The 23292-nt window shown below is 37.1% G+C and overlaps 1 protein-coding gene and 1 pseudogene across 5 annotated transcripts in view; one reads left to right on the top strand and one right to left on the bottom strand.

Moving 5' to 3' along the window:
- Window positions 1-16776, top strand: part of DPY19L4 (dpy-19 like 4) — a 54128-nt gene extending 37352 nt beyond the window's left edge. For all 5 annotated transcript variants that reach the window (XM_053929727.2, XM_053929729.2, XM_053929728.2 and 2 more), the window contains 6 exons: window positions 1217-1337; window positions 2199-2255; window positions 2916-2998; window positions 5512-5644; window positions 12160-12318; window positions 14503-16776. In XM_053929727.2, the coding sequence (XP_053785702.1) occupies window positions 1217-1337; window positions 2199-2255; window positions 2916-2998; window positions 5512-5644; window positions 12160-12318; window positions 14503-14670 (721 nt within the window). In that variant the 3' untranslated portion in view covers window positions 14671-16776. The remainder of the gene's footprint in view (window positions 1-1216; window positions 1338-2198; window positions 2256-2915; window positions 2999-5511; window positions 5645-12159; window positions 12319-14502) is intronic.
- On the bottom strand, window positions 8425-9576 carry LOC112315607 (eukaryotic translation initiation factor 3 subunit F pseudogene; annotated as a pseudogene).
- Window positions 16777-23292: the final 6516 nt, after the last annotated feature.

The following is a 23292-nucleotide window of genomic DNA, read 5'->3' as shown; positions in this document are numbered from 1 at the left end:
GTAAATTGTGTGGGACAGAGCTTTAGGTGATTGCCATGGCAGGGCAACCCACTTCACCACTTGTGGCTCTGTGTAGGGGGAGGCTCAGAGAGGGGACAGTACTACTGCCTGGCTTCTGAAGGTTTGCTTGGCACTCACCCTATGTGACTGGCACCCTTCCAGCTGTTGCCCTGGTGCTGAATTCCCAGGGGGTGGGGGGTGCATCTGCATATGTTTTAAGTACCTGCTGGCCCTTTAAGCTGAGTCTCCTGAAAACCTGACAGTTTCTTACGCTGCCCCAACCCCCTTTGGTTTTTATAGCCAGAAATAATGGGGATTATCTTCCTGGCACTGGAACCCTGGGCTATGAAGTCTTGCCTAGGGCTGGGATCTCTTGCTCCCAATGTATCACTCCCAGTTTTTATCCACCACACCAGAATGTGTTACCGCCTGCCCACCGACTCCCCATGCCTCCCATCCGTCTCTGTGACTCTGCTCCTCCTACCCATCCGCATGAATGGGGCTTCTTTTAAGTCCTGGGTTGTTGGACTTCTGTACAGCTCCATTTTCTGACAGTTCTGGGTGTTATCTGTTTTGAGGTCTATTGTAATTCTTTCTGTGGTCCTGCGAGGAGGTGAAGCATATTTACCTTCGCCTCCATCTTGACTGAAAGTCCAGATGTTACTTTTGGATGTACCATATATCTACATTTTTTAAAAAACCTAGACAAACAGTATACATAAAATTTTACATTTAGCTTTTTTGTTTTTATAATAATTTATTTAATCAATACCTATCGAAGGGTAGTTAGGGCTCTAATTTTTTCTTGTTAAAACAACATGCACTTAAAACCCTTGTATGTATATCTTTATACATTTACAGTAACATATGTGTAAACTAGATTACTAGAAATAGGATTGTCTTGAGGTATTTAAAATATGGTTTCTACCAAATTGCCTTGTGAAAATTTATAAGTTTATATTCCCTCCAAGAGTACAATTTTGCTATACCATCACTATATTAATGCTGTTTCATTCTCATTTTAGTTACCTTCATGTCTTCTTGATTATTTCAGAAATGAATAATAATCTGTTGCTGAAAGTAGAGGCTAAACTTTTTCATTCTTCCTTAACAGTGTGCATTTTCATGGAGAGTAGGAAAGAACTCAGAAAAAAGAAATCAGAGAATGATGATGTTCATAGGATATCTCATATGTGGCTCCTTTTGTCTTTTCCAGTTTGAAATACCTCTGGACTCCTTACGTATGCATGTTAGCAGCATTTGGTGTGTGTTCTCCTGAGCTTTGGACAACACTTTTCAAGTGGCTTCGATTACGAACCGTACACCCAGTACTGTTGGTGAGTCATGGTTATTCTCGGTTAAGTACTTGTTTCTCTTCTAGTTGTATAAATGGAAACCATATTGAATACCATTGGAATAGCATGAGTACATCACATTATGACTTATGAGTAGAAAAAGATCCTGTGAAAAACATTTTTTAATAATTTCCAATTACAAAAGAAAGGAATTTTATTTATTTATTTTAAAGATTTTATTTATTTATTTTAGAGAGGGGAAGGGAGGGAGAAAGAGAGGGAGAAAAACATCAATGTGCAGTTGCCTCTCATGCACCCCTTGGTGGGGACCCGGCCTGCAACCCAGGCACGCAGCCCGACTGGGAATCAAACCGGTGACCCTTTGGTTCACAGGCCAGCACTCAATCCACTGAGCCATACCAGCTAGGACTGCCAGACTTTTTCCGGAGGAATTTATTCATTCTGTTTTAGTATACAAGTATTTTACTATTGATCCATATATATTAGCTATTTTTTCTGTGTTATTTTATTGTCTTTTTCTTGTTGTTCGTATTTTAGGCAGCAGTTTAGTAACCTTGGTGTGCTCTTCCTAACTTAAATTCCTGGCAGAATTGTTAAATATTGATTTGCTATTTGAAATATTGCACGAGTGTTACCATTTTTATGTTCTGCCTTAAATTTATATAGTAAATATATATGTCTCATTTTACCTCAACTTTAATGTCTTAAACTTATCATTAGTCTTCACCCACCTCAAATTGTGAACTACGTTTCATGCTAACTTAAATTTCTCTGACTGAAATTTGTATAACTATATTAACATGAGCTCGATCATAGAGTCAATGTACTTAAAGTATATTCTGAAATGTATTTATTTGTAACCCTTTTGCTTTAATATTTTAGGCTCTTATTCTGAGCATGGCTATGCCCACTATAATAGGTCTCAGCTTATGGAAGGAGGTAAGAAATTTAGATTTTTGTATTACAATATCCTTTATCTACAAGGTAGATATATGTGTGTAAGATACTTACATTGAAATACTGTTCTAACAAAATTAAGTGTGCTATTCTTAGTAATACTTTTTTTTTTTTAATCATTAGGCTAAAACATTCTTAGAATGCTATCTGGTGCAAATTTCTGTTGTCTAATACTGTCATTAATTCAATTTATAATTGGCAAAGGAAATTGCCAAATAAATCAGTCTTAATGTTAAGTAGTATTTTGGCAGTTCCAAAATTTAAATATCTATAAAATAATATAAATTTTTTGGCTTATAATATAACATGAAGCTAATTGCCAATAAATATGTGAATTATTTGACCCCAAAATTAACTAATTAATTAATTATAGTGTGTGTGCATAAAGATACAACTGGTGATTAATTGCTTGGTGATTATGAAATTATTTATTGAGTGTAGGAAGTAAATTAACCATAAAATAATTTGGATTGAGAAGAATGAGCAGGTTGCTGAAAGAAAGTAGAGAGCTGTGACATTTTTAAAATAAGAACAGTGTTGTAAAATTGTTTGACTTATGTTAATGTCTTTTGAAAAACTTTGAAACAATTTTCAACTTTCTAGATACTTATACTTTGGGTGGATTTTGTTTTTGCATTTTAGTTTTTTCCAAGATTAATGGCAGAATTAACTGAACTACAGGAATTCTATGACCCAGACACAGTGGAACTTATGACCTGGATAAAGTAAGAATTGACTGCCCGATACCATTGTTAAACTATTAATTAACCATTGCATGCGATCTAATAGAGTCAGGGGAAATGATAAATTAATGTTTTTTCAAATTCTCATAAAAATCAGGAATTTTACACTGTTTTAAAGAATATTTAATTTTTATTGGAATTATAATTCTAATTTTGTAATAGAACTTGACTTCTTTGAAAATATAGCATTGATAAATTTGAGGTTTGACACTCTCTGCCATCAAACACCTAGAAATGTGGAATAAAAAGGAACAAGTATCCTTTTCTTTAGATAGTCAAGAGGATGCTACTTGTGCCCTAGGTTGGAGATGAATGAGAGGTGGATTGCTAGTCTTGGTAACTAAGGTTATCAAGACTTTTAATTTTAATTTTAATGCCCATTCAAGACAAGAGATGTGGTTGTACGCCTATGGAAGTGTAGATTTATAATCAAGACAACTTTTTCCCTCTCCCAACACACACATAAATAACTAAGGGACCGTAAAGGGAGGGTAACACTATCAGTGAAAGGATAGTCTAGCAAAAGATCCATCCAGTGGTAGAGAAAGATGATAAGAGAGCATGACTCCTTTGGCCTCAGCTCTTGGTAAAAAAAAAAAAAAAAAAAAAGCTGTTTCCTATGAATTTGTAGCAGTGGATCTGAATTTCATGGGTTTGTAGTTTGAAATTACATTTGACTAATCCAGGAAACACCAAATCAAGTAATCAGCATAAAAAGTGGCCCTGGGGTAGTCTGGAGTGCCTGGCACACCATCAATCCAGCATTCAAAGATTCTACAAATAAAACTTCATGAAAATGAATTCTAAAATTACAAAACACGTGAGGAAACAGTCTAACAGAGCAACAGTCAGCTCTCTAGAATCAGACCTCTAGTAATTTCTCATAATAAAATTTATTTGTGTCAGTTTTGTTGCATAACAGACTACCATAAAATTTAGCGGCTTACAAAGAGTAAACGTGTTATTTTGCATCCTTTAAGGATTAGCAGTGGGGAGGGTTCTCCTTGTCTGGGCCAGCGCAGCTGGGATTGAGTAGTCTGCCATGGCCTCTCTCACATGTTTGGTTTTGGGTAGGTACCAGCTGCAGAGATGGGGATAGAATTGACTTGGCCTTGTGCCTCTCATCATCCGGCCCATGTTAGCGTGGGCTCATTTACAAAGTAGTAGTTGTAGAGTTCCCAAGAGCGGCAAGGGAGGGCAAGTCTAAATGTCAAGTGTGTTTTGTTTCTGCTCATATTATGTTTGTTGGCCAGAGCAAGTCACATGGTCAAGACCAGAGTATCCTCCTAGAGAGCAGCTATAGGGAGAAGAATCATTGCAGCCATTCTGCACCCAGTCTGTGCCATGGATAGAGACTGAAATGGTTAACGCTGAAAAATTTTGAACACATAGAAAAAACTGAAACATGAAAAGGAAAAAAACCCCATCAAAAAAGACCAGGAAAAGACCAAGGGTGGGGGGGACAAAAAATGTTTCTAGAAATGAGGAATATGTTTATAGACTAGGTATATAGAAATGAGAATAGGTCTTATTCTAAGGTCTTATACTGTAATGACACCCGTCATATAAAATTTGTTTCCTTTAAGATCACTCTTAACTATTGCCCATTAATACTTTTTATGACTTGTATTTACCATTGTGGAACACTTGACTATTTATCTCTGTGTTGTCATTAACAAAAGAAGGAGTTACATCTATGTATATGACTTATCATAATATATATTTTAAAAAACAGCAAAGGCCTGAATATAGGACATTTTACATCAGACAATTGAACATTTGTTACTGTTGTTTAATTATTCAGTTTTATCTTTGTTTCCCCATTACTGAGTGCTCCTGGAGGACAATGGCTATGTGCCATCTCTTTATTTCCAGAGCTTGGCACTATCCCTAACATGTAGTGGGTGGATGCTAAATACAGGGAGTGAATAAAGCAATAGGGTAGACCTTTGGGACCGGTTTCTGGGTTTCCTGGACGTGCAAGTAGCATCTATCTGGGACTTTGAATCATGGTTCAGGATGGAGAAGGTAAAGGTAGGGAAGGAGCAGGAGGATAGATGGATCTGGAATGAGTTTAATTGTGGTGGTTAATATTTGCAAGGAAGATGAATTTGAGAATTTACAGTATCACCATTGCATTGATCACACTGTATAAAATGGTATTTTCCTGTCACTATATCCCATTACCCTAAATTGTTTTTTAATAGCATTATTACCACCTGACTTAGATGTTTGTTGTCTCCAAGCAAGGATCTTATCTCCACTCCCCCTGTAAAAAATTTCTATATCTTCAGCACTCAGAATCATTCCTGGTACATAATAGGTGCTTAATTGTTTTGAATGAATCCGTAAGTGAAATGAAGTGAAAGCTGACATTGAAACTTAAGTATATGATACACATTGTAAGTTGTCTGGTATTTCAGAGTTGATATAGATGAGTGATCTAAATAGTATATTTACTTTTCCAGGGTCTAAATCTGTGTGCTTCTTTGCAGAAGGCAAGCTCCAGTTGCAGCTGTGTTTGCAGGGAGTCCCCAGTTAATGGGCGCAATTAAATTATGCACTGGATGGATGGTAACAAGTTTGCCTCTTTACAATGATGATGATCTTCTCAAGAGAAATGAAAACGTAAGGCATTTGATGCCCTGACTGGTGTGGGTTAGTGGGTTGGGCGTTGTCCCACAAAGCCAAAGGTCACTGGCTTGATTTCCAGTCAGGGCACAAGCCTGGGCTACAGGCCAGGTCCCCGGTTGGGGGTGTGCAAGAGGCAGCCAGTGGATGATTCTTTCCCTCTCTCTCCCTTCCTTTGCCTCTCTCTAAAAATAATAGATTAATAAAAATCTTTTTTGAAAAAGAAAATGTAAGGCATTTTAGATTCTACATTTGTATCTTTTTACCATCACTCTTTATTTTAGTATAGTTTTGTAATGATGTATATGTTCCTGATTAGCTAGGAAAATCCAAATAATTTTAGAGAGGTGCATTTAAGCAAGAGGAGAGCCAAAATTAAAATATTAAAGGTTTTATGAACAGTATAGGTATGTTTATTGGAGAAACATTTAATTTTCCACCAAGTTTCAAGGGAACTAATGTATAACATTTCACAAAGAGTAACATAATTTTGAAAATCTTGTTCTCACCCTGGCTGGTGTAGCTCAGTGGATTGAGTGTGGGCTGCAGACTGGGGGGTCGCCAGTTCAGTTCCCAGTCAGGACACATGCCTGGGTTGCAGGCCAGGTCCCCGGTACCGGGCGCACGAGAGGCAACCACACATTGATGTTTCTCTCCCTCTCTTTCTCCTTCTCTTCCTCTCTCTCTAAAAATGAATTTAAAAAATCTTAAAAAAAAAAAGAAAATATTGTTCTCAATCAAATTATTGAAGGAACCCTGTTGATTAAAGTCTTGATACACTCTGTATTTCTAAGCTAAAATTCTATTACACTGTGATTTATTTTTCAGTATGGGCTATTATATTTAGTATACCATTAGAATGGCATCTAGTTACTTAATGTTAAGAGAACCTGTTATTTTGAGTGTTTGATATAGATATAAGTGGTAACTTTGTATGTGGAGGCAATGACTAAGTAAACCTGAGTTCCCAACGTTCTGTTTTTCAATTGATGACTATGTTAAGAGAACTTCACATGGTTTTTAAGTATACTCTAAGCTAAGGAGGAAATAGAGCAGCGTGGAAGTTAAACTATAATGTGAGGTTAGATTCTCAGAATGCAGACTCTGAAATTAGAGTATCTGGACTCAAACACTACCTCTGCCACATACTGGCTTTGTCACCTCGAGCAAGTTTCTTTCTTTGGACAGGGGGCATTTCCACAATGCCTTGTTTTACCAAATTGGGGCATAATTGGCATATGGCATTATATTAGCTTCAGGTGTATAAAATAATGATTTGATATCTGTGTGTATTGTCAACTGATCACCACAGTTAAGTCTAGTTAACATCTGTCACCATACTGAGCTACAAAAATATTTTTTCTTGTGATGAAAACTTATAAGATCTACTCTTTTAGCAACTTTCAAATATATAGAACAGTATTATTAACTGTAGTCACCATTCTGTACATTACACCCCCATGACTTATTTGTTTTATAACTGCAAGTTTGTACCTTTTGACTCCCTTCACCCATTTGCCCACCAGCTATCATCTGTTCTGTGTGCGTGTTGTTAGTTTTACATTGCACATATAAGTGAAGTTTTGTGGCATTTGTCTTTCTCCATCTGACTTATTTCACTTTGTATAATGCTCTCAAGGTCCACCCATGTTATTGCAATGGCAGGATTTCATCCTTTTTTGTGGCCGAGTAATATTCCATTGTATACATGTACCACATTTTCTTTAGCGTTTATCTATTGATTGCCATTTAGGTTGTTTCCTTGTCTTGGCTGTTGTAAATAATGCTGTAATGAACATAGAGTTGCAGATATCTTTTTGAATTAGTGTTTTCATTTTCTTCAAATAGATACCCAGAGGTGGAATTGCTGGATCACATGGCAATTCTATTTTTAATTTTTTGAGGCATCTCCATGTTGTTTTCCATAGTGACTGCACCAATTGACAATCCCACCAACAGTGCACAAGGATTTTCATTTCTCTACATGCTCACCAACATGTTATTTCTTCCATTTTTGATGATACCCATGCTGGCAGGTGTGAGGTGATACCACATTGTGGTTTAAATATGCATTTCCTTGATGACTAGTGATTTTGAGCAGCTTTTCATGTACCTGTTGGTCATCTGTATGTCTTCTTTGGAAAAATATCTGTTCAGATCCCCTGCCCATTTTTTAATCAAGTTGTTGTTTTGGTTGATGTTGAATTGTATGAGTTCTTTATATATTTAGGATATTAACCCCATATCCATTGTCTTATTTACGAATATCCTCTCTCATTCAGTAGATTGTCTGTTTTGTTGATGCCTTTCTTTACTCTGCAGAGCTTTTTAGTTTGATATAGTTCAATTTGTTTATTTTTGCTTTTGTTTTCCTTGCCTTCAGAGTCAGATCCCAAAAAACATTGCCGAGAACCAATGTCAAGGAGCTTACTACCTATGTTTTCTTACAGGAACTGTATGGTTTTAGGTCTTATATTCAAGTTTTTAACCCATTTTGAATTAATGTTCACGTATGGTGTAAGACGGTGGCCTAGTTTTATTCTTTTGCATGTGACTCTCCAGTTTTCTCCACACCATATATTGAAAAGATTCTTTCCCCATTGTATATTCTTTTTTTTTTTCATGTACAAAAAGTAGGCTATGTTTATTTAGGTTACATGCGGTTGACTCAGTCGGTGTGACTCAAACTACAAGAAGCCATTTCCATTTCAGTCCATTCTGAATCCTAGAGTTGGGGCCAGAATGGAAGGAGTGCTGCTTGGGGCCCATTCACAGCTTTATAAGTTTCTCATCTGTGACTGTGCGACATTGGCTAGGAAGGTCACCATCAGCAGATCACTGATGTTGCTGTTGAGCATGGTCTTGGATATTTGGTTACAAGTACCTAAGTAACCAACTCTCTTGGGTACTTGGTTAACCAGACTCATCAAGAACCAACCCACGGTATTGTTGGCTGAAACCTTTCCAGACCATGCATCTTCTGCATGCTTCAACACTGTGCCGAGGGCATCCGGGATGTGAGCCCATGACCTACTGCTCGCTGCAAGTCACTTGAGAATCCAATCACCCGGTTAGGGCTCAAACAGATCGTCATGATAAGGTCAACTCCAGTGTGTTCAGTGTCATAGTACATACATTTCACTGTCAGAGGTATGAGCATCACCCCCATGGTCCTGCTAGGGACACCCACTAAAGTGCCGACATAAGCCCCGTTGCTCATGTGACGACCATTCTGGAGGCACAGTGAGGTGAATGGGGTTGGGGCTTCCCAACTGCAGCACTCATGGCTCAGCATAGAGTGCTCTGTGACGTCATGGCCTGTAGCTTTCCAGCTCAGAATGAACTCATTTGAAGAGACTTTCTTGCACAATTCATACATGTTGTTAGCAAATTCCATATCAACAGCCACCTCATCTTCTGACTCATTGTGTGGCATCGAAAAGCAATTGGTGAGTTCCATTGAGTGATTGTCCATGGTTCCCAGCCTAATATCTTAGGCAGTGGCCTTGTTGTGTCGCTCATAGCTGTCCATGATGGAGGCCAAAACGGCCGGGTGCAGCCAGACCACCTGACCACTGGGGAAGGAGCCTGGTAGAGTAGGATTGGCCTGTGACTGCGCTGAGGTCTGCCCTGGGGCTGGTGCCAAGGCCAGGGTCTAGACTGGAGCCACAGTCGGAGCCACTGCTGCCACTGGGTCTGGGGATGAGAGTGGAGCCGGGATTGGAGCTGGGACAGATGCTGGAGGTGAGGTTGGGCCGGGTTTGGAGCTGAGGTGGGGGCTGTAGCTGGTGCTGGAGTGGCAAGAGGAACACTCGCCAGTACTGCTGGTCTGGCCATCTTGTGGAAAGAGAGCCCTATTATATATTCTTGACTCTTTTGTTGTAAGTTAGTTGCCTATATATGTGTGGGTTTATTTCTGGGCTCTCTATTCTGTCTCATTGATCTGTGTGTCTGTTTTTATTCCACTACCAGACTGATCTGATTACTATTGCTTAGTAGTATACTTTGAAATCAGGGAGTGTGATACCTCCAACTTTGCTGTTCTTTCTCAAGATTGTATTGGTGCCCTGGCCAGGTAGCTAGGTTGGTTGGAGTGTCATACACCAAGGTTGTGGGTTCTTTCCACCGTCAGGGCACATGCAAGAATCAACCAATGAACGCATGAATAAATGGAAAAATAAGTTGATGTTTCTCTCCCCCACCTCTGAACAAACAAACAAATAAATAACAGATTATTTTGGCTACTTGTGATCTTTTGTGGTTCCATACAAATTTTGGAATTATTTGTTCTAGTTCTGCAAAAAATGCCATTGCAATCTTGATAGGAATTGCATTGAATCTATAGATTGCTTTAGGTTTGGACATTTAAACAGTATTAATTCTTGCAATCCATGAACACAGAATATCTTTCCATTTATTTGTGTCTTCTTCAATTTCTTTAATTTTGAGCAAGGGTCTGAATCTGGAAATAATAGTTCTCACCTCCTAGTCATGAAAATTCTATGAGAGGATGTGCTGTGCTTGAAACATAGTAAAATTTAAATATTAGCTATATTATGTTATTACCTTATACTATTAAATTATAATTGTGTGCACACATCAACACGTATAAACACACAGAGTACAAAGAGAGTTCAGAAGCAGTAGCAATTAATTCTGCCTACAAAAATCCAAGTCTCCATAAAGGACGTTCTCTTGATCTGACCTTCAAAGGATAAGTAGAAACTTCCTTGGGAGGAAAAATGCATATGATTTCAAGTCTGAAAAAGTAACATGAGCTGTGAAATTTGTATGGTCATGAACCTAGAAAATAGAGGACAAATTCTGAAGGGCCTGGAACGTCATGCTGAAGACATTAGACTTACCCTTGAGGTATTTGGGAGTTATTAAAAACCTCTAATAAGTCTGGGAATTGAATGCTTAGATCTCTTTTAGAGAGTTCATTATGATCGTAGCAGAGAGAACAGATTGAAGCAGGAGAAAATCAGAGATCGGGAGATCTGCCTGAGAGTAATTTACCTGGGAGACAACAGCTGTCTCTCACTAGCCTGTGCTACACTTTGCAGAGGTGGTGTTGCTTAGACAGAATATATGCAGCATATTCCTGAACTGTACTTTTTGTGGATTTGAACCAGCCAGTTCTGGCATGACTTTGTAGGGGTTTTTGGTTGGTCTTTTTACTGATAGAGAATTTTAGAATCTCTTATAATTAGCTCAGAGTTTTAATTAGATGGTAATTAAATTTAAACATTTTAGAGTTTTAAGCTTTGTATGCCTTGGCTTTGAGAATAGGAACCATGTTTTTCAAACCTTTGTCTTTCTCTCTGGTGTCTGGTACATAGCAAATGCTGAATAAATTTGTTGTCAAACTAAAATTCAAACCAAACTCCATGAACGAGAGACTGCCATTTGAATTAGACACTATCTATAATTCATGACTTGTGATGGATTGTTTCGTGATCGCCTGTGGCAGTGATTCTCAAACCTGGGACAGTTATGCCCCTCGGGGACGTTGGCCAGTGTCTGGAGTCATTATCTAATAAGGTCAGAAAAGTTGTAATGAAACAGGCCATGGAATCAAGGCTCGAGTTTTGAGTATCATTGGCTCATTTAGTATTTTGTTACAATGGTCGAATTATTTTTAACCTTGCCGACTTTATTTCATGTATAAAATGAGCATAAAAAAACCTCTGATATATGGTAATAAAAAAGAGTAAAGGAACTACTACATCTCAATAATAAAAAGACAAATCAATTTAAAAATGGACAAAGGCCATTTGCAAAAACAGGGATGAATCCTGAGGGCACTTTGTTAAGTGAAATAAGTCAGATAGAGAAGACAAATACACCAGCATCGCTTATATATTGAGAATTCATAGAAACAGGGAGTGGTGCTTGCCAGCATCTGGATGATGGGGAATTGGGAGATGTTGGTGAAAGGGCATAAACTTCCAGTTATGAGATTAGTAAATTCTGGGGATCTGATATTCAAAATTGTGATTATAGTTATTAATGCTGTATTTTATATTTGAAAGTTGCTAAGGGAGTAGGTTTTAACTGTTCTTACCACAAAAAATAAATGATAGTGACGTGACATGATGGAGGTGTCAGCTAATATTATGGTGGTAATCATTTTGCCATATTTAAATGTATTAAATGAGCACCTTGTATACTTTAAACTTACACAACGTTATTTGTTTTTTAATAGTTTATTTTTTATTGTATTTTTTCCATTACCATTTAGCCCTCTTCCACTTCCACCCATTCCCTCCCCCATGCTATGTTATTTATATCTCAATAAAGCTAGGGAAGAAATGGGCAAAAGACTTGAATGTACATTTCTTCAAGGAAGATAGACAATGGCTAATTGCATATGAATGTAAGCTCTCTGAGGGCAGGGATCAAAACTTAGTGAATATGGTAGTGAACATGGTAGGTGCTTAATGTATAGTTTTGATTAATAAAAGTTTTAAATGTCTTTTAAAATACCTGTTTTAATTGTATTCTTTCAGATCTATCAAATCTATTCAAAGCGATCAGCCGAGGATATCTATAAAATCCTGACATCTTACAAAGCTAATTACCTGATTGTAGAGGACGCCATCTGCAATGAGGTGGGAACCGTTCGAGGCTGCAGGGTTAAAGATCTGTTAGACATTGCGAATGGCCACGTAAGTAACCATTGGGAAATTTCAATCTTTTTTGAGAAGAATGACTTGGTCTAAACTTGGGAGTCTGCACACTTTAGTTTTGGAAGTTAACTAAGAATATAATTAAAAGTTATATAACAATGGGGGGAACTTATTAAAAGTAGTTTGAAGTATTTTTTCAATGTACAAAAGAAAAGTTGGGTATTTTTACAAAAATTTTTTTTACCAATACATGGATTTCTTTTTCATTACCTATACTTATGTATGTTCAACATTTATACACAAAAGCTGGCCAGGGATATAAAGTACAGCATAGGGAATGTGGTCAATAATATGTGTGACGATAACTGTATATGATGCCAGGTGGGTACTGGAAATATCAGGCGGAACACTTTGTAAAGTATATGCTGTACTTTTAGGTGAAACCAATACAAAATAATCCTGGGGAGAAAATGAGCATTTAAAAAAAAGCAAGATGGCATAATTGGGTTTGAATGATGATTTTAACTGATAATCTATAGAGCATTTGGTTGCAATGCTATATTGAGAAAGTTACTGTAATTTAATACATATCTAGAAAAATTGCTTACTAAATTATAGCAGTTCTTACATGGAGTCCCTATTATCCACAACGATTAGTGTATTATCCACAACGATTCAGAGCCACTTTAGTCATTAGGACTTAGTTACATCTTGATTTTTCATTAATTTGAGCTATTTTACCAAATATCTTACCCCTCAGCCTGCAGTACATACTGTATGTCTAGCAGACGAGAAGACTGGCAGGGGAGAGTGTTGTCTGGAATGGGCACCTTTACTCCTGTAAAAGTTGGGGGTGGAGGACCTTAGGAAAGTTTATTAGATCATTCTAGGTTGGAGTAGATAGTCTCTTCAGGTGGCAACAAAGATTTGTGGGGTTTTTTGTCCATTCCTAAATGATTAGCCATTGTCTTACCATCCCAGACTAGTTTGGAGCTGAGAAGTTAGTTTTTATGATTTTCACCTTTTTCTGTCTTCATGGCTCCTTAAACTTGTAATATAAGCACTGTTTTCTGCTGCATGTATTTTGAGTTTTCTCTTTATTCTTGATATTTGTGATATTTGGCTTAATTGGTGCCAAATGGAATTTTACTAAAGATAACAGGGACCTGGCCAGGTGGCTCAGTTGGCTGGAGGGTCGTCCCATGCACCAAAAGGTTGAGGGTTCAATTCTCGGTCAGAGCACATGCCTAAATTGCAGGGGAGTGCTTATGAGAGGCAACAGATCAATGTTTCTCTCTCACCTCTCTCTCACTCCCTCTCTCTCATTGATATCTCTCTATCAAATCAATGAACATATTGTTGGGTGATGGTTTCTAAAAAAGGAGTTAACAAAAACCATCATAAGTATTTAGTAATTGCTGCTGTATTGGTATCCGCTCTCTGGACCCTTTTTATAATCTACTTTTGGCTACCTTTTTGTTCCATTTTGAAGATCAGGTTACTTTCATATAATGCCAGGCACAGACTTAAAGCTAATCTATCCTTTTACTCTTATTAAAGTTGGCTCTCTGACATCTTTCTTAGGCATTAGAGTAACATTCAGTGTTTTATAGAAAATACTTCAAGCTAGCTAAGCTAGCTACCTTAGTGAACATCACTAAGGTGGGAATGTAAAGTTTGCACTGGATAAGTCACAAAAATTTACTTGCTTACTCTAATTGTAAATCAATTCTACACCACGTAAGTGTTTAAATATACATTAAGAATATAATACAAGGTGGGTCAAAGCAGGTTTACATTTGTGAGTACACGAAACACAAATATTCTTATATTATTATTAATTATTGTATTCTTTTACATATGAATAACTGTAAACATACTTTTGTTCCACCCTGTACATTTATTTCTTAGCCTTGGTAGGCTCCATGATAAAGTTCTTAAGAGGAATGATAATGAACTATGGAGACATAGGCTTCTAAATTTTAGGCTTAAATCTTTTTAAAATTGGAAACACTTTGTACTAATGTCTCAGTCTCAATGGGAAGCTCAGAAGTCTAGTGTACATGGTGACTCTCTTAGGATTAGGCTTCTGTTTGCTGAACATGTGAGGTTGTCCATGTTTAACATAATATATTTCCATAGAAATGTAGTCACTTGTCATTGACTGCATTTCTCCTAAAGCTTAATAAGCTTTTTAACATTATGTTTCACATCTTTTGATAGGTGGTTTGCGAAGAGGATGATGACAAGTTAACCTACTCAAAATATGGGCGATTTTGTCATGAGGTCAAAATTAACTATTCTCCATATGTGAATTATTTCACTAGAGTATACTGGAACAGATCCTACTTTGTGTATAAAATCAACACTGTGATATCCTTTCAGTCTTGATAATAGCAGAACCCTCATTGCAAAGACTTACACCGTCTGAAGTGAAACGCGATTTTCTTCTACCGGCGCCGTTTGCTTTTGGAAGCCGGAGCATGGACATTTGAAGTGCTGCTGCTGCTTCCCCGCCTGCCGTCAACGGGATCCAGAGCTCTGTGGGAATAGAAGGTTAAGCCTTACTGTCCTTTGGTAAAATGTCAAATCCTACCGCTCTGCAGCATTCCAGCCAGGTATTTTCTTATTGCTATACGGTCTTTAAAGATTTCGCCTTCTAAATTATTATAAAAACTTCCTTATAAATCTTCATTTTGTCATGATATTGATCTTGAATTTGAATATGTTCAAGGTCTCAGTATATTTCTCAAATATAACATTTAATATACACTTAATGTGATATAATTATAGAGGAGAGAATTATTCTGACCCTCAAGGCAGTTTCTAAAGGTAGTTTATGGCTTATAATAGAACTGAAATGTTAACAATAAAAAACTAATTTAACTGTTAGGCGAAAACATATGGCATTTAAATTAAAATGGAAATGATATAAAAGAAAGTGATTTCTAAGGATATATATATAAATATATCCAGATTTTCCATCATACTGTTTTCATTGTCTAATGCTTATATAAGTGAGCACTTTCTTAGTAATATATAGTGTATGATATTGCTTTTTATTATTTTATGATTATTAAGTGGTTACCTTTTGTTACTTATGCTCATAAATTTGATACCAACTTAATCATTATAAAACAGTAACTCTTGTTACCTATATATTTTTTAAAACAGACATTTACAAGAATGTTCAGGTTTTTAAAAAGTATGGATATGGAGCCCTGGCTGGTGAGGCTCAGTGGACTGAGTGCCTGCTTGTGAACCAAAGGGTCTCTGATTCAATTCCTGGTCAGGGCACAAGGCCTGGGTTGCAGGCCAAGTCCCCGGTAGGGGGCACTCCAGAGGCAACCACACATTGATGTTTTTTCTCCCTCTCTTTCTCTCTCCCTTACCCTCTCTCTAAAAATGAACAAATAAAATTTAAAAAAATAAAAATAAAAATATGGATATGGAGTATACATCTATTCACATGTTTTCTACTGAAAATTAGGTTAAAAAATCTTTATCAAAATGAATATATGTACACTAAAATGAGCAACAATTTCTGGAGATATGTGAAGATGCTGTTAAACGTACCTCTGCATACAGGTATATTTATTATAAAACAAAAGTGCTATTATTTGTGAAACTGTGATACAGTCTTCAACATAAAGAATAAAATGACAGTTGTAATAAAATTCACAGCACAGTTTCACAGGCTAAATGCTCTGTTCCTTTAAGTTAAATGTTTTCATATTTTTTTACCATTTATTAAAAGAAAATCTAAAATAATTTACTTGGCTTTATAAACAAATTCAGGATAATTATGTCACTTTAATAAGATGGTATGCATGTTTACTTTTATGTATCTGTTTAGTGAACGGGTTTTCAAAATTTTCACTTTTTAGAGTGCTGTAAAAATTGCAGTTTCGCTACTCTACACTAGAAGGGAACATCTTTCCATTATCCTTATTTTCTGTAACATATTTTAAAGGTACAGAAGCACATTCGCTCTTAGACCAGCTCTAGGTTGCTTCGCCCTTTTGGAGCTTAAGAACTGTGTGATGGCCATGTTATATACCTGGCGCAATAGTTGTATTGGTTCTCATTTCATGCTTGTATGTAATTTTTTAACAATTCTATTAGGATAGCTGTAGGCAGGATATTTCAAGTTCTCTGTACATCTTAATAGTGAGTCACTAATATTTAGCTTCAAGCCTTATGAAAATATTATCATAGTTACTTAAATACATAGTGAGTAGTCACATGGTAATACCTATGAGTAGAGCATGTAAAACCTTGTGATTGAAAAGTCAGGTTGCATGTTTTGAAAGGGGAATCGAACAGCCTATTTTCTATCTACTATGGAATATTTAATTTTTATTGATTTACATTATGATCAAAGATACTGAGTTATTTGTTGTGTTTTTTTTGTTTGTTTTATTTTTGTTTTTGGCCTATTAGTTGCTTTTGCTTCTGTCAACTTGTTAAATAAAATAGATTTGGAGAAACTTTTAATTGAATTTTCTAAATAATGAATTTTTCATTCAGCATCATTTGAAAAGGAAAATGTGAGCTTTAACAGAAATAATAATACTGGATATGAGAGATAATATTGTTTGTTTCTATTTTAACTGTAGTTAAAACAATAGTACTAGAAAACTTCGATGGAGGAGCACTTAATTAACTTCTTTGTAGAGTAACAAATGATTAAGAAGTCTGCAAGGAATTCTACTTGTGTAACTTACAAGTTGTTAGGTTTGACAATCAAGATCTATGTAAGGAGCAACTTTACAGTTTTTCTGTGAAAGGAATTTCTTGAAGAAATACAGAGCATATTTTGCCCTTGTTATTGCAAAACCATTGAAATAAGTGCCTTAGCCTCTTCGTTTCAAAGTTTACTTTTTATTTTCCAAAAAGTATTATCCATTTCTTTCTTTCCCGTAAGAAAATCACGGTAACTTTTTTCTCATGGATAAGCACAAGAGAGTACTCACTACACTATTTTTACTGGTGAACAAATCTTTATTATGGCAGCAATGGGATTTCTAGCTTGCTGTATTAATTTATTTAGCTCCCAAATGCCAAACAGTCCAACAAATAAAACTTACCTGATAAGGTATGTGATAAAGTATGTGCTGGTTTGTATTTTTTTGGCGTCTGTATCTTGGTGCTTTTTGTTAGACTGTTTGGTTTTACAGCCTAGGGAGTATGCATTGCACTTCAGAACATTTTTCTTTATTACTTTGTATATACAGGCGGCATGTTTTTTCAGGATATTAACCCAAATCACCAATTGCTTCTATGTTGTTACGCTTCTACATAGCCCAGAATGATTCCAGGAAAAGCAGAAATGGGGGTCAAAGTATGTTAGAAATTAGGGCTGGAAAATATGTTTAAAAAAATATGAATTTCTTAAAGGGCACAGTAAATAGCCATCTGATTAAACTGTTTTTTTTTTTTTTTAACTCTTTTGGCTCTTTCTACTTTGAACTGTTAAAATATTTTGATGTCTTTTATGGGTCAAATAGTGTCTCTCTTTATAAAATTGTAGGGTTTCTAAAAGTTCTATGTCACTTGATTATTTTGGTGTGTTTATTTTAAATGCATGAATATTTAAAGGGCATATGTTGTGAATTATTCTGTATATTTAATAACCTTCTGTAAAACAAATAACTACTTCCTGATTTGTACTTCAATATATTCTCTATTTGTCCAATTTTTAAAATAAATAGTTTTTGCTATTTACTAATAGTTTTTGATGCCAGTATGTCTTAAAATTAAAGCTCTGAAAAGTTGCAAGTAAAATTGAACAATTTCTTATTGAAACATTAGCTCATTATTAAGTTTTTTAATGTGTAGAGTTAACAGTTTAAATAATTAGATGTGAAAAGAGCAAAAGAATATATTTGATTCGACTATGTTTCATCCATCAAGGTTTCTAAACATTAAACTTGTTTTTCATAATAAAAAGCATTGTAGAACAACATTTGCTGGATTTAGCATCAAGACATCTTTGAATCATTTCTGTCTATGAGTTTCTTAGAATTTGCAATATTTTAATCTTGGCATATATAATCCTATGTGCAGTTTTATAAGAATATCTGATTGTTGCATTTAGTGGCATAATAGTATCAGAAAGAAACATGCACTCCAACCTTGCTCCAACTTCAATAATTTGAAATATTTCCTAAAGAATCCCTTCATTTTTTATGTTAATAGCTTTGTATAGCTGTTTAACAAAGATGAATACAACTGATTTTATGTATGTTGACTTCTGAATCATATCTATAACAATGAACATTTAGATCAAATGTCTTCCTCAAGTAAGGTTACATCTTTGCAAAAGAATAAAAGGTGATTTCAATAAATATAAATCCTTTAAAAGAGTTGGGGTACCAACTAGTTTACTTCACATATTTGTAATGCGTACCTATTATCAAGAATGAAATTATTTCATGCTTAATTACACTCCTGGTTATATTTCCAAAATAAAATTCTTTAAAAATTTTTAGTTATTTTCATTTATATATAGACTGTTTCTGTTACATCTTTATTGAGATATAATTTACATACCACACAATTCACCCATTTAAAGTGTACAGTTCAGCAGTTTTTAGTATAGTCACAGAGTTGTGCAATTACACCAGAAACAATTTTAGAACATTATTATCACCTTAAAAAGAAGCTGCATACCTTTTGGCTGACACCCTCAACCACACCATTCTTGCAAAACTCCTGCTAATAGACTTTGTGTCTCTACAGTTGCCTATTCTGGACATTTCGTGTAAATGAAATCATATAATATTATGTATACTTGGTCTTTTGTGACTGGTTTCTTTCATTTAGCATAATGTTTTCAAAGTTCATTCATGTTGCATGTATCCTTTCTTATTTCCAAATAATATTGCATTTTATGGGTATACCATGGTTTATTTGTCCATTCATCAACATTTGGGTTATTTTTACTTTTTGGCTATTGCTTTAATGCTACTATGAACTTTCATGTATAAGTTTTTGGGTGGACATATGTTTTCATTTTTCTTGGGTATATGTCTAGGAGCAGAGTTCCTGGGTCATATGATAACTGTGGTAACTATTTGAGAAGATTCCAGATTGGTTTACAAAGTGACTACCATTTTACAATCCCTCTAACAGGAATGAGGTTTCCAATCTCTTCACACCCTCACCAACATTTGCTGTTATCTTTTTTCTGAATTATAGCCATCCTGGTAGGTGTGCAGTGGTACATCACCGTGGTTTTAATCCACATTTCCATCATGACAAATGATGTTGAGCATCTTTTTGCGTGCTTAATGGTCATTTGTATATCTTCTTTGGAGTAACGTTCATTCACATTCTTTGCCCATTAAGTGTGTTTCCTTCACTTCCTTGATGTGTCCTTTGAAACACAGATGCTTTTAATCTTGATTGCATTGTTACTCCCATTTGATGTTACCAATAAGGCATTTTTACTCTGGTGTGTTTGAAGTAGATCTACTTGCATGTATTCTACTTGGCATTTGTTGAGCTACCTTAAGAATTTCTTAAAAATCAAACTTGGAATCCTTGTATTCCCATTGCACTTACATTGATGTACTTAATAGTGACCCACATTGCATTCTCTGTGGCTGTGTTCAATTTTCTTCAGTCTTTTTTCTCTTTGTTCTTTGGATTGCATTGTCTCTTTCGATCTTCAACTTTGCTAATTCTTTCTACTGTCAGCTTAAATCTGTCGAGCCCTTCTGGCATATTTCTCATTTCAGTTGTACTTTTCAACTTCAGAATTTCTGTTTGGTTCTTTTTTAAAAACTGATATTTATCTCTTTACTGATACTTTCTGTTTATAGCCACTCTGGATATCCACCCTACCTCCCCATTCCCTGGAACTTGTTATTGTAGTTGGCTTGTTTATTTCTGTAGTGTCTGGCTAGATTTACTTTAGTGATGTCTGTTTCCTCCACATTATGGAACCTTTGACGTTGGTCCTCAGATGTCACTCCCTTGAGCTTATACACAGCCACTCTGGGATGACAGTGGTTGTAGCAGGGCTCCTTACTATTCCTGGATCCTGTCCAGCTGTTAAGGTCAACTAGTCATTGACTGATTGCTCTGTTGTTTTCAACAATCCTCTGGAGTATAAATTACTCCACATCCTGAGCCAATCAAATCCTGGCTCCCCTGAAGGGATAGTATTTAGAGTCAATGGTTGTGGTTTGTTCTAATGCCACTTAGCTTCTAGAGGGCCACCAGATTCCCTGGTTCTCTCTGGCAGACTAGATGACCTTTGGTCTAATTTGTATCTCTTTCAAAGCCAGCTTCCGCTTAATTGCTTTCCACAAAAATTTGCTGTTTTGAGTACTCTTAGGCTTTAACTTTTTTATGCTGTTTCAAATAAATTCACCTATTTGGGAGCTCTCTGTTTTACATCCTGATTCTCTCTCTAGGCAAAAATTACTGAGCAACAGCTCTGAGCTGGGAGTGGTAACAGGTATGCCACTGTCTGAGTGACACTTCTACTTCAGGAGCAGGCTTCTGGGTTGGGGTGTAGCCTCTCTGGTCTTCTTGACATGCCTCTACCGGAACCTTTGCCCTACAAATTAGCTAGGGTGAGTAATCATGGGCCCACTATTAATGTGCCATGTTAAGGTAGAGCTTTTACCCTAAGAGTGGAGGCTGGGTGAAAGAAGTTTGCTCCTCACCTTCTCATATGCTTGAGTTTAACTTTGGCAGCACATGGCTGGGGTAGATGAGAAACTCTGGTGGCCTGCCCCTCTGGAGAAGATCCTGTGTCCCTTGGCTGGGAGCTGAGGCAGAAAGGTAACCCTGTATTCTTGGCTTTGCCCACCTGGACTGGAGTTTCTATCATACTGAGCTGGGAGGGGAGAAGGAGGGAGAGGGTAGTGGTTCAAATGCCACATTTGGTACAGACTCTGGCTGTTCTCTTTGAGTTTTAGATTAAAAAAATAATAATTCTTCACTTGCCATATGCCCTTAGGTCAATTTTCAGAGCTTTTAAATGGCTGTTTTCTTAAAAATAATTATCATCAGTTAGATTTGTTTCACAGAGGTCTCCTTATAATGCCATTTAAGGCTATTAATGAGAAAAATTTAGCAGATCATTTGCAGTAGTTACTAATCAGCTTTCTCTCTTGGTACTGTCACTGGTAAAGAAATAGTATTAATAGCTATTGCTTACCTGAAAAATTGTGACTGGACCTACTGAATGTCTATTTGTCAGTCTGATAAACTGAATGTCTTATAGAAATAAAAATAGGCTCAAGTAATTGCTGCCGTTTTTCAGTTTTAATATTACTTAATGGACTTCATAATCACAATGACAAAGTACAATAAAATGAGGATAATGTTTAATCCACAGGGTAATTGGTGAGAAATAAAATTTTGATTTTAAATAAAGCATTTTCAGTTCCTGCCACATAGCAAATGTTTTGTAAATGTAAGCTATCATTATCTCAATATCAAGTTTTTATCCAGTTCCTAATAGATAGCAATGTAAGCATTTATACAGCTTCTATACAGTATTTTTCTAATTGTTAAGTATTGCATTAGGAATTCTGCAAGACTTAACCCTAAGGGTTGGCTTATTAAATAAAATTATAATGGACCAAGTAATTAACGATATACATTTACATGATTCTAAGGAATTCTATTTATTATAAGCAAAAAAAGGGAGCAATATATGAAGTCTGTCCAGAAGGTATCCAACTATGTAATATAAAAACAGAGACATTTATTGAAGATACAAGATACAAGAAACATTGTACACAGGACAATGAAGCCTCAGTCCCCTTCAAAGTAGGCACCTTGAGACCTCACACAGTCTCTGCATCTCATAATTTCCTGCATCGTTATTACTTTGACCTGGCCCATTCTGAAATCTGGGTCATGGCATCTTGTCGGCTTCAACTCTCTTTTATTAATTATTTTCGCTCTACCATTACTTACTTCAAATTTCTGAGAAACTGGACCAGCTTGAATTTTTAGATTAGGCCATTGGCTATATTGAATAGCAAACACTTTCTGAGCATTTTCTTTGTACTAGGCACTACACTATATAATTTGACACAATTCTTCATTTAATCCTTTAACAACTCTATAATTAAGTGTTGTAACTGGGATTTAAATTTCGGTTTGCTCCCCTGGATGGTTTCTGGCATTTATCTGATAAGTAGAAATGGGAGATCTAGAGATGGGAACCTCTAGCAGAACTGAGCATTTGCCTCGGCCAGAAGCGGCTCCAGATCATTCTGAGCTGGGTTAGCTTTGTCCCAGGAATCACGTAGCCAAAAGGCCAAGCGATAGCTGCTGATGCGGAAGCTTCGTGCGGCGGTGCTCGAGCCTCCATGCCCGCTGTCTGAGAGCGGGAAGGTCGGACTGGCGTGGGTGGACTGCGCTGAGACCCTGTTTCCGGACGCGATTCCGGCAGGGAGGCAGCCTGACTCTTGGCGAGTATTTAGAAGAGAATGCTGTTGGGCACTACTTAATGTGAGCGGGGCTGACGAAGTGAAGGGAAGCCCTCCCGGTGCCCCGCGGACACCTGCAGCTGCAAGGTCGCCAACTGCAGAGCTAGCGACTGGAGAAGGCCGGCCGACGCCCATTGAGGGGATTGGCTGCTGAGGGGTGGGGGGCGGAGTCATCCCCGAGCCCTGGGTGGTGGTTTCCCGGGCGGGCCTCAGCTTGCAACAACCCAGGAGTCGGGTTCTCCGCTCTTCGTCTGGGCTTCAGGGAGCCCTCTGTCACCTAGACTGCCTCGGGCTGTCACGTGGTGCCCGCTCCCCCTGGCTCTCTCCGCCCGGCCCCAGGAGGGCATCACACCCTGTGCTGTTCCTACGTGCCCCCAGACCCGCGCTTCTCCGGGGACGGAGGCGGGTTTCAGCTGCCCCCAGGCGTCCCAGCCGCGGCGCCCGTATAACTCGTGCGGGATTCTGCCGAAGTGGGGCAAGGTGCACCCGCCTCGTGGGCACAGCAACCTGCGGGCGGCCGACCCCTCCCCGAGTGAGTGCGTGGGGCGCC

The sequence above is a fragment of the Desmodus rotundus genome, chromosome 8, assembly GCF_022682495.2.
Source record: "Desmodus rotundus isolate HL8 chromosome 8, HLdesRot8A.1, whole genome shotgun sequence".
Taxonomy (NCBI): domain Eukaryota; kingdom Metazoa; phylum Chordata; class Mammalia; order Chiroptera; family Phyllostomidae; genus Desmodus; species Desmodus rotundus.
This window is presented reverse-complemented; position numbering and strand designations above follow the sequence as displayed.